Source organism: Tachypleus tridentatus, chromosome 12, assembly GCF_004210375.1.
Source record: "Tachypleus tridentatus isolate NWPU-2018 chromosome 12, ASM421037v1, whole genome shotgun sequence".
NCBI classification, from domain to species: Eukaryota; Metazoa; Arthropoda; class Merostomata; order Xiphosura; family Limulidae; genus Tachypleus; species Tachypleus tridentatus.
This window is the reverse complement of record NC_134836.1, coordinates 101,071,967-101,084,926: the sequence shown is the minus strand read 5'-3', so window position 1 is coordinate 101,084,926 and position 12,960 is coordinate 101,071,967. Positions and strand designations below refer to the sequence as shown.

At 30.8% G+C, this 12,960-nt stretch overlaps 1 protein-coding gene across 4 annotated transcripts in view; it reads left to right on the top strand.

Annotated features, from left to right (window-relative positions):
- The first annotated feature begins 691 nt into the window (after window positions 1-691).
- Window positions 692-12,960, top strand: part of LOC143234165 (stomatin-4-like) — a 32,855-nt gene continuing 20,586 nt past the window's right edge. The window contains exons 1-5 of one of the 4 annotated variants that reach the window (XM_076471295.1): window positions 692-1,087; window positions 3,424-3,644; window positions 4,173-4,285; window positions 7,376-7,442; window positions 7,951-8,033. In XM_076471295.1, coding sequence (XP_076327410.1) covers window positions 3,452-3,644; window positions 4,173-4,285; window positions 7,376-7,442; window positions 7,951-8,033 — 456 coding nt within the window. In that variant the 5' untranslated portion in view covers window positions 692-1,087; window positions 3,424-3,451. Of the gene's footprint in view, window positions 1,088-1,122; window positions 1,479-3,423; window positions 3,645-4,172; window positions 4,286-7,375; window positions 7,443-7,950; window positions 8,034-12,960 lie in introns of those variants that run through there. The other 3 variants (XM_076471294.1, XM_076471293.1, XM_076471296.1) reach the window with 3 other exon arrangements.

The window sequence follows — 12,960 nt, the reverse complement described above, 5'->3', positions numbered from 1 at the left end:
TGAAGTGGCTTTAATGGGCATCAAACATAATAAATTGAGTTTGCTTTTTTATTTTGCTTCTTATAGTGTAAAAAACAATAACACCGTTTTCATCAGAAAGAAATATTTAAACATTTTCAGAATTATTTTTACGAATTAAACTACCATTTTATCGTACCCGTAGAGGTAAATTGTTGATTATAAAAGATTGTTAGCATAATAAATTGTTTGTATTTCGCACAAAGCTACACGAAGGCTATCTGCGCTAGCCGTCCCTAATTTAGCAGTGTAAGACTAGAGGGAAGGCAGGTAGTTATCACCACCCACCGCCAACTCTTGGGCTACTCTTTTACCAACGTATAGTGGGATTGACCGTAACATTATAACGCTCACACGGTTGAAAGGGCGAGCATGTTTGGTGCGACGGGGATTCAAACTCGCGACCCTCTGATTACGAGTCGAACGCCTTAACCCACCTGGCCATTGGGGCAAATATAATAAAATTAAAAGATAGATTTTTTTTAAATCTTATAATCAGTTGCTAATTTTAAGGAACGTTAACACATAAGACATAGTTTGAAAAATTAATGAATACCAAGTTGTTCAGACACCATTCGTAATATTGTGTACAGATATTAGCAGTATATACTCCAAGCTCTGTGCTGAAAAATGTGTATTAACTTGTCAACTGTATCATACAGCTAACTAAGCCTTTTTTTTCTATACAGCAGCTCATCAAGCAGGCTGAGATTCGAGGCCTCAGTTCATACTCGCTCATCTTACTAAAGGCAAAATTTTATCGAAAACCTAAAATATTATAATTTCATTCATTAATTATAAAATTATAAGAGGCAGGTTAATTTAACATAAAATAAACATAACAAATATAATAAAATAATGAAGATGTGTCATGGGCTGATTTTGCTTACCATATACATCTTAAAAAAGCAACATGAAATCATAAGCGAGTTCAGACTAGTCAGTTTGTGATGTATTCTGAATGTACTTTGTTGTTTGCTATAAAATTTCATTTTTGATAAAATTATTGAATTCCATCCATCCTGAATAAAAGTTGAAATTTCAATAGAATTAGAAGCTAAGCTAAATTGTAAGTACTAGAACTAAAAGTATAATTATAATAAATAACACCATTTCGAGTTTTGCACTAAAGTCTACGGTTATATTATGTTTTATATCATAAATATAATATTAATACCTCCAGTACGTTAGACTTAGAACAAGAGCTGTTAGAGCGTAGAACTAAAAGAAGAAACAAGTTATATAATTCCGATTTCTAGTTGATATGCTCTTATGTATCGGTACTGGTATATAATATGAATAGATTCATACTACCTAAATAAGTGCATTATAATGTCACTGTCAATGGATGAGGTATGAACCTAATTACAATACAATAATTGAATGTGCGCCATGTATTCCTAACTCGTAATTATGAGCTATGAAATAATAAATGAAACAGAAGCTAAAGACAGTAAAGTGTAAGCATGCGAGTTCTATGAATGTTATTAATTTATTACGATTTTTAAACTCGCCATCACAATTATTCAGTAATGGCCAACACAAAGTCAGAATTAACGAAATGAATTTCTCTTTTTATGCGTAACTAACCTTAAATTTTTATTAAAGTTAAACAGCATTATGTTTAAATCCAAATCAGTTCTGTTAAACTGTAAACAGTTCTAACATTACTATTAAACCTGCTGATGAAATTTAATCATTGTGTAAATATATATAGTGTAGACAGCTGATATTGGTATTAAAAACTTAAGTAAAAAACACGATACAAAAATGTTTCAACCTCCTGAGGTCATCATGAGGTTAAGTGTGTTTCTTGTCATCATGAATTATTATTATGTAGTTTTATATAAAATTAACACTTGGGTGTCATAAAATTATGATTAGGTCTTAAATAGCAGTAATTCTAAGACAAAAAATACAAATACAAATAATTTATTTTTCAGTTGAACTTTATAATGCATATATATTTGTAATTCACCATGTAACTTATTCGAAAATGTTAACTGCATATCACAAGGAAAAGCTGAAACAGGGAATACATACAGGCAGTTATTTAAGATAATTTCATTTCCAGTTGCAATTCTGTCAATTGTGAACTAGTCTAATATAAAAAATAGATGTTAGGATCATATATATTATTAAATATATGAACTTATATACCAATTGAACTAATGAATCACTTGAAATATGCATTTTGATGGGGTTTTTTTGCTATCTTTTTATGTTTAGAATGAATGGCATGTACTGTAGTGTATGTCTAATGATCTCTCAATACAAAAACTGCAAAATAACTTCACATTTTTAAGTGATGGTAGATAGAAAAAAAAATATGTGTTTGTTTAGCCATGGTTTAAAGAAAAGAATTAGTAATAGGTGGATGTATAGATATAAATTTTGAATTTGTATAAAATTGTTGAAGGAATAGTCATATATTAAGATTGTGTCTGCTGTTTTGGTTCTTTTAGTTTACTTCAGAGAAGATATTATAATAAATAGGTTGAGATTTTACATTAAAATAACAGGCTAGTTTAAAACATATGAGCCTTAAATGACTTAAAAATTTGGATGCATTTTCTTTGGAGCATAAAAAACTAGCAACAGTTTGCTTCTTGGGCTTATAATTGTTAGAGGCATAAATGATGTAAGTATATCTGTGAGTGACCTAGTTGAGTTTTGTAATGAAAATGTTGAAACTTGGATATTGAAGTAACAGGTTTAAACTTTGTTAATTTATTTTCTTTACTAAGATGTGAATGTCAGAATAGAAAAGGTAGAGGCTTACTCTATTCTTTGATTCATAATGGTTGTTGTATTGAGTTAGTTGAGCTGAATGCAGGGCTTATCAGTGCTGCATGGAAGAGAAAAGCAAATAAGTAATGGAATTTAAACAGTCTGGTCCATATTTTTAAACCAAAACAGTTGGATCTTTTGAAGTCTATGTTTATATAACTTGTGAATTTGTGGAATGGTTTGTGCACTTAGTGCAATTATTTCAATAGTTGTTGAATACATAAAACTATATAGATGTGAAATCTGCATTTAGTAGTTGCTTACATGCTCTTTTTGGTTGTTTTTTTATATTGGCAGAATGGCATTAATAAGGTAGTTATTTTCTTCCTTTATATATATATATATATATATATATATATATGACAAGATACTCAGGAAAAGATATTAAGTTATAGTTTTTATTGGACTTGAGAATTTAAGTATCTGATTGTTTTCATGAGCTTAAGACAAATTGTGTTATTTTTGATATATACAGATACATACACAACATTTGGTAGCTTCTGTGTACTATTTTTTTATATAGTATATAATGTAGTATTTATAACAAAAGACTATAGTGATATAAGAATTTGAAAAAAAAATTCTGTTATTATCGATTATTCATTTTTCCCATAGTCACTACTTATCAAACAGAAGTGCTGGAATGTTTTCTTCTAAGGACATATCTTATAAAGACGGCACCCAAACCTTCGTGTTTGACTATCAGTCAACTTTTGATTATGGGCAGTCTCTAATGAAAACATCTTCATCTTTGATAAATAGTCAGAATTATAAATCCATTTATAGTTACAGCCAAGGTGTACTTCATGAATCAGAACCACAATTCTCATCTCCAGGTTTGTTTGTTTTTTTAATTCTGTTTACTTTTATAAATGTACACACAAGTACTGCATAACACTGAATGAAACTTAATTGTACAGTATGCTCAATTTCATTTCTGACTTGTATTGTGTCACTTAAAAATTACTATTGAAGTATTATTCTTTCAGTGATAGGCTCTTTTAAATTATTTGGTAACAGTTTGTCTGTACACAATATGGTGAATTACTTCCTCCTCTAGTATTTCTTGTATAACTGCTCTTCATTAAAAATGGTGTTAGCTAACATAATTCAATTTGTGCAAAGTAACCATTATAACTTAAACAACTGAGTTTCTAACTAACCTTTCAATGCCTCAAAGAATATAGTATTTATAATTTACACTTGTTCTAGACATTTCTAGGACTTGCTTGGTCTTAATCTCACATACTTTCTACCTAATGTCTTAATTACAGCATAAGACATAACTTACAACAATTCATATAAAAGTATTTTTTAGGTTTAAAATCTATGTTAAATTACTTTTTTTTTATTATCTTTCATAGAAAAGTCCAAAAATGAATCGGTGATGTCAAGGATTCTCCGAAACATTTTGACAGTAATCTGCTATGTGATGGTGTTTGTCACACTTCCTCTGACTGGTTGGTTAAGTATAAAGGTCAGTCTGCATGAATTATAATTTTTCTGTGGAAAGAATAAGTAATACGTTACATTCAAAATTTTGACAAATAGTATTCAATATTACATCCATTTGGTGGTTGAAATTTAATGGAAAAACTGAGTGAGGGAAAAATTATTACAGTGAACAGTATCATGAGCATCTCATGTTAACCAGAATTTTGCAATCTGTAGTGCTGTAGAAAAGAAAGTAAAAAATTAGTTATAAAACAATAAACATGCACACAGAACAATCTCAAATTTTCATCATTCAATTTTGTCTAAAGGATGTCACAAAAAAAAAAAATTACTTTCACAATATTGGGTTTCTACATTATTATTCTGCATGGGCTATTTTAATCTTTTTTCCAGTAGTTTGACCTAAGATGCCTAAAATGATTTTGAATAAACTTCAGTATTCTTAAAGGCATGATAGAGTAAATTATATAAGATGTATACAAAATATGATTTTAAATATTTTGTTCTTTACATTGTCACATGTTTAATGTTTTTTTTATGTCTTGCAAGTTGTGGCTGTGTCTAAAAAGTATATATACAAAAATATTATATATAAAAGGATGTTTTTAGAAATGAAAGTTTTTAAAAAATGTAAAACATCTTCATTTATGAGAATTTATCCATTGTAAAGAACAGTCTTTCCTATTGGATGTAATTGTTATCACCTTAAAATATTTTGTTTTTCATTCTGTTGTAGCTACCTTTCTCTAAGGTGACAATCTATCAGTAGAGTTTCTTTAGTTGAGATGACACATATACAGGGTGGCCCGTAAGTCCCTACCCATCCATATGTTATTATGTTATATTCAGTAATACTAATGATGAGTTGAAGACAGCTGTTACTGAGGCATTTGGAACAACAACCCCTGCTATGTTGAGGAAAATGTCTTAGAGAACATTGCGTCGCATAATATAATGCAGCGAGAATGAGTGACAGCACACAGATACACTGGATACATAAGATATATGGATGGGTAGAGACTTACGGGCCACCCTGTAGAATGAAGAATGCTATGTGTATATATATTCAGTTTTGCATTGTTTCTGTTATGTGTACAATATTATATGTGTTTTACTGATAGAAAGGCTCATAATATTTTAAATCAGTTCTGCTATTGAAGTGAACGAAAATTTATTTTGACTATGTTCACAAATATGGGGAAGAAATATCTATCAGTTATTGAATTCATAATCTTTTGTACTTATTTCACAGTGATAGTAGTTGTATATAGATAGGCAAACAATGTTTTTTGCATTCATTAAAGTGAGATGATAATATGTTTTTATGCTGAAAGTCTGATGTATTTCTGCAAATCATATAACAAAAACAACTACTAAATGCAAGTTGTATAGTAGTGTAATAATGCTCTAATGATCATACTAATATAAATTGTAGATTTGAAATAGTAAAATGCTTTAAAACCATGTTATGCAAAGACAAAAAAATAAATTATATCACATAGCGTAATATTGATTATATCACAATGAAGGACCTATCGATGCATCTCAGTTATCCAATCCTCTGAACTAAAACTATCAAAAACATAAATAAAATGAAAATCTTAAAGCCAGCCCTTATCACTCATATAGTTACCAAGTTTTCTCTCAAGTTCACTTAAAGTTACTGCTTCCCCAACACCAAAGGCAATCCATTCAACTCTGTTGACAAATTAAAACCTTCTCAGCTGAAGATGACTCATACATTGCTGAAATTTATACTTGTGTTTCCTTATCCTGTTAATCTTGCCTTTAGTTATAAAAAAGATGATACATTAGCATGATCAGTTCCCTTTACAGCCTTAAATATCTCAATTAGATCCCCTCTAACTCTTCTTTATTCAAGAGAAAACAAGTTCATAGACCTGAATCTTTCCTTATAAGTTAACCTACCATCCCAGGCACCACTCTAAAACCCTTTTCTGAACTCCTTCCAACAATTCAATGTCCTTTTCAAGGTAAGGAATCCAAGACTAAACACAGTACTTTGAGCATAATTATATGTGTTTGTGTATTATGTGTGTGTGAAAAATGATTATGTGCATATTGTTTAAAGTGTACATTCGTGATAAATTCCCTACTATCTCAAAATAACTTAACATTTTTTTTTATGGCTTTGTTAACATTTTATCCTAATTGTAATAATTTCCTGTAAACGTTTTTGCTCTTAATTTACATTAACAGAATGTGCACTGGTGCTGTACAGTGATCAAATCTGCATTGACTATAGTTTTAAATTTATAAAGTATATCCTCATGATATGTGGAAATCTTTCAGTCAGTAATACGAGTCTGTTGTATACAAACAGTCAACTGCATTACTTAAGATATGTTTGTGAAATGCTGAAGTCTGTCAGATTCAAACTGACTAGTAGTGCAAGGTAGTAATCATGTGAAAAATAAAAATACTTTTGTCCTTCATTTGAATGACACCCTGTTCAAAGTCAGGGCATTCACATTTTCACTCTCACCTGTGCAGTTAGGGTTAATAGTTTTAAGTTAGCATATAACATACCGTATATCATCTTGCAATAAACAGCAGTACAATTGCACTTGGTATTTTTGCTACATTTCTCTTATTTATATGTAAAAACAGTTCGTTTGGGTTGAGAAAATATTTTACTTAGAGGAGCGAACAACGTTTCGAGCTTCTGACGTTGAGGATTAAAGATAACCACTACTCAATTGGATTTTTACTCAATTCCAAAACTTGTTTATTAGGCTAACTTTCTGCATTTAAATTGTAAATTTTACAATTCATTTTCAACTATGACATAACTATACAAACATAGAATTTAATATTACACAAAATAACTTGTTTTTTTAAGCCCACATCCAGGAAAGCAACCGCTGTTTGTCAGATGCTCTCATTTTACATAAATTCATGAAACTTATCTACAGTTATAAAAATACAATATCTCTACCTCCAAACCTTGCATTCTGTGTAGGTAGTTGGTGTGTGTAAGGTTTCCAAGGCTGCATTAAAATATGATGTGAAACACATGTGAACCTAAATATTACTGCTTGAATAACCAAAGGATGTATCATACTGTAAAGGTCTCTTATTTCCCCTTCAGAAAGTTCCAGCTTTAGAGAGAGTGGTTATTTTCAGAATGGGAAAAATGCTTCCAGTAAAGGGGCCTGGTAAGTTTTGTTGTCCTCATATTATTGAATTGTACTGTTATATCCAAAAATATGAAGATAATATATTGTTTTAGAAACTGTTATTATGAGTTATAGTGGTACCTTTTCCTATTTTGACGTAAATTTCTGTTCTTACAGGATTTTGCGTGTGATGACTGTCCTACATGATCAATATTTGTAAAATCTGAATAAGAGCAAATACTACATTTTAGCTAAGTGGGGAAGTATGGGTTAGACATTTCATTCACACATATTATCCAGAATCTTGGAATTCACCAATATAAGATATACTTCTATTAAAAGCAGGTTTTTCATAAATTCATTTTGTTACTAAATATTTTATTGTGATGAGTGTAGAATAATAAGGATGAATCATGCAGTTTTTGTTACATCAGATAGAAGCAGTGCTTCTGTCCATTAAACTGTTGCAAATAAAACTTATGAAAGGAAAACTGTGTATATAAAATGTAGAAATTGTCATGTTGCTAATAAGAAATCTTTTATTAAGGATATGTCATTATCCTACCCTGCATGGATCATTGGATGAAAGTTGATCTTAAGCCTCGATCATTCAACATAGACCAACAACAGGTCTGTGTTTTTGTATTATTTTCATAGCTCAGTTTATAAGTTCTTTTATTATCAACTTTGTTAATTATGTGCTACTATTACTAATTTTTGAAAGAATAGATAAAAAAAATCAATGGATGGAATATTATAAAACAAAATACAGGTAAATGTATCTTAGAGTATTTCTAATATGTTTAGATTCACAGTTGTTGTGAGAATAATATGCAGATAGTGTAATATTCTCAAAAATTAACATCATATTGTATTGTTTATAAAAGTTAATAATAATGTTAGAACAAACATAAAGCTGTTTAATAACTGTCAAATTATTTTGAAAAAACTTGTGAAAATATTGCTACAGTGAATTTGTTTTGCATATTATGTGGCTTAATATTGGGTATATGTTAATGTTGCATAATAATATATCATTTTTTTGTGTGTTATTTGGGAAAGTATAAAGTTGGCAGAAAATGAGAATTAGTATTTCATTCACAGAGTGGTTATTTGAATGTTAAATTAATAACTGTCCATGTGTTATTTCTTTCCTCTTGTCCAGCAAAGTTGTTCTTTTGTTGTAACATGAATGTAATTGTTCAGTGATTCCCATTCCACCAACCAAATATGCTTGCTCTTTCAGCCATGGGGGTGTTATAATGTGACAGTGAATCCCACTATCCATTGGTAAAAGAGTATCCCAACAGTTGGTGGTGGGTGGTGATGAATAGCTGCCTTCCCTCTAGTCTTACACTACAAAATTAAGGACAGCTAGAGCAGAAAGCCCTCATTTAACTTTGTGTAAAATTCAAAAACAAACAAAAACAAATTGCTCAGTGAATAAGTGTATAAGCAATTTCCACAACAAAATTTGTTGTATTGAATTTGCTAAACCTAGATTTTATCCTTAATGGGCTACAATATTGATATCAATATTTGCCCTTTTTTATCTTACATTTTATGATTAGCTGTATATATATTTGAATCTATTTCACAGATTGACCTTTAAAAGACATTGTAGAATCAACTATAGTTATTATATTTTCATACTTCTTACAAAACTATGGTATTATAAAAGTATAATCATCTCTACTGATTAATTATTAATTATAATTGGTTAGAATATTTTTTTTATTATACAAGAATATGAAATAAAAACATTGCAAATTAATTTTGTTTGTGTGGACTTTTTTTCACACTCACATATACACATTACTGTCCAAGACAAATTATCAATAAACAAATGTGAGAAAAATTCATGGCTTCAAATTTATGCATGAATATCTTGATAAAATTATCTACTGTTATTTTCTACAATATTATTTTCAAATGATCAGTTTCATCTTGATTTCATTTCAGACAAAATAACAAATTACATTAATTTTTTTCAGGCATTTAATTACCAAACAAAAGCTTAAAGCTCAGCTTATCTAGGTTTAACAACTATTAACCACATATGTTTGATTTACTAGATAAACATCTAGGTTTCTTGTAACATGGTCAAAAAAACAACATATTCAGAAAAATAACATTTTAATCAGTGTTGATCTCTAATTATTTTGATTAACTATCACAGTACTACCTGTAACTGTAGAAAAAATTTTAGTTACCAGGATTTTGTTATATTACAAAATATTACACACTGTTGGTTCATTTATGTATTGTTTCCATACAGTAATAACTTGTGAATTTACTGGTAGTTGTCTGATTTGTAAAAAAATGTATTAAATACTGGTTTTATTCCTTATTTTTGGAAAGTAATTTGTATATTTCTGAAATAACAGGTAATTGTAAGTGAAATTTCTGTGAGTAATCTTGTAATATTTACTTTTTATCTATATTACCAAACAGTTTCCAATATGATGACATTTTTTAATTTAAGCTTAAGGATCTGAGAAATGAGATGTTTTGCCACATAATTTAACAAAGCTTAAAATTTATGTAAAAAACAGCATGTTTTTGTATGGGGAAAATATTACCATACTATTATATTTTGAAATGTTTGTAACAGGTTGTTAGTTATGTTGATAAGGGTAATTGAAACTGTAAAGTGTGGATTTGGTATATTTGGATTTCTAGTATGGTACATTACCTCCTGCGACATAAATACTGTATTTATTCAGTCCTGCTCTCTGTATGCAGAAAAAAAACAAGCTGCACATGCCACAGGCATCTTATTTCCTCTCCATTGGAATTGGCTGATTCCAGGACATCTCTCATGCAACTCATCATGTGACAATTCTCTGCCAGTTAGAGTGTGAACACTCGTTACACATGTGACTTCCTCTAGTCAGTTATACCTATTTATCACATCTAGTTTGACAGTGCTTGTGTTTAGACATTTCACGATTTTCACGTGCTTCTCATTTAATATTTCTAATCCTGAAGTGGATTTCGTTATTAATAATTTATGGTTATATTGCTGACTTCTTTTACTTCAAATTTATCTTCCAGTATTTATTAATTTTTTTCTTACACATTTGTTTGTCTATCAAACATTTTTTTATTCAAAATTTGAAAGGAATTCTGAAGTTAATGTTACCACCTCAAGTATAACATCTCCAACAAGCATGTTTTCACAGGTGGGGGTGACCTGTTATTGTATTTATCAGCAATTATCTGCTGTGAGATTAATCATTATATTGGTCAACTACCTTCTGAATAAGCCAAACCTATTTGGGCAGAGGAAAATTTTTATTGACTTTTTTCTACCACCAGATTTTTCTGTCTTCCTATGTCCTATGTGTTGAAACAGCTGGACCTAATATAGCATTTTTAGACATTATTTCTTAGTTATATGATGCTTCATTCATTTCCTTGTTCATCTTTTTTTACTTGATAGTTCTTCCTATCATTATTTAGTTATCCCACTTTTCCTGGATATTAGGGTTCATGCTGAGCATTTTACTTCACAAGTGGTAGAGTGCATTAGCATGCCTCACCCCACAGGTTATGGACCAGTTTGTTTTGGCGTACAATCAAGTAGACTGTTCATTTCGAGACTCTCAACAGTTGAAGTATATTTTACTTATTTGGGGAGCAATGCCTGGTTTTCCTGTGCATTTAAACTATGTTTTCTCCAGCTTCTCCAACTCTGGCTTACCCCTCCATTATCTTTTCTTCTGTCTCTACCCATCTTTGTCAGTCTTGGTTACTGGTACTTGTGTTTTCTGTCTCCATGTTTGGTTTTATCTAGTCCTTTATGAGGAAATCAGACTTATTCCAATGATTAACTTCATTTCTGGCTTATTACATTTGCTGGTCCTCCAAGAAAATTTATTATCATAAATCAAACGTTTTTCTACCACTGGTCTATGGGCTGAGGGTTTTTAGCCGATTGGCCTACTGCTCTTTATATTGTGGATATTCTTATTTGGATCTTTGATTGGAGGTTTTTGTCTCCTGGAACTTAGGATGGTTTTGTCCCACATCTTCCATTTCTCCCAGTATGGTAGTGTGTTTATCTCTCCTACACTTTCCCTCTTGGTGTGTTCCTTCCAGGTTCTTCACCATCTGTGGCAGCCTGCCCTTCCAAACTGAGATGTTACTTTGGTCTTTCACTGCCTCACTTTGCCTCTGTTCAAACCACTTTTCACATTCTCCTTGTTTCACTTTTCCCCTCTTAACCTATGGACATCAGTGGTTAATTTATTTGCTATCAATGTTTTGTGTACTACTTATGCTACATATATTATCCTTTATCAGGATTAATTTCCTTTCTAAAATTTTGGCAGTTAGGAAGGATAAATCCTCCTATTTTGCCAATTTCCTTTCCACCCATTTCCACCTTTATCCTATGACTGATCAAGATAGACTTCTATGTCCTGTACATACTCTGTGCTGTTATATTTCCTGCATGGCTTCCTCCCATAGTGCCCACCTCTGCCTCTTTATCTCTTGGTAACCATCTTTTGTTCTTTATCTTTCTTGTTTCACCTTCATCAAATGGGTTTGGCTTTTGAGTTGATTGGCTTATTCCTCTATATCTTCTTCCTCCCTTTCTTTGTTTCACATCTCTTATCATCAAATTCAATATCTTACCTTTTCCCTGGTATTTTATCTTCATTGTCCCTTGTAAGAAAATCTTAAATTGGCATGTGGACTACTACTAATACATTCATTTCTCACTATTTACATAAAATTGCAGTTTCTTCCTCTTCAGGCTATTATCTTCTACCTGTAGCCTTACTTCAAACTTCAGTGCAACTGGGTAAGCTATTTCTTATTTTTCTTTATCTTCTTTCCAGGGGCTTTATTTCCCTTTTTGTTGTTATTCCTTATCACTTAGATCCTGCTCTAAAGCAAGTGGAGCTTGACGAAATATTCTTTGACTATTCTAATCTGCACTGTTAGCAATGTTGCTTTGTATAGCATGATTACTTGGTCATGCAACCAGGGCCAGATTAAGACTTTTATAGGCCCTAAGCACCGAAAAGATTATGGTACCCCATATATATATGTGTGATTTAAAATAAAAAGGTTTTTTTAATGAAACAAAATTTAGTTGTATGTTTGGATTAAAATAGCTTCTTTCTTGATTTTCTGATTGCAATGATGACTACTTCCACACTTTCTTTGAAATATCAAATTTTTTCCAAAAAAATTCTAATTTTTGTTGATGTTCCTTCTTTGTTGGTCCCCTAACGTTGTGCTTAATCTGATTATTGGGTAATCTAGGACTACATGCAGCACATACCACTGAGTTGGGGTGTTCCATAAGATCACTAATAGGTTTTTTCCTTGTAATAAAATTGCTTCATAAGTTTGCCTTTTCCATATTATGTTTACCCATGGACTACATTTACTACATTGATAAAGCTGAAATGGATAGCTACTCATCCCTGCTATGCCTTGTAGTTAATCAGTCATTATGGTCTGCTTTTAAAAATGAGGTTTCATGGCCATCTATTGCACTGTCTCAGGAGGTTGACATTCCTCAGACTTTCCACTACAT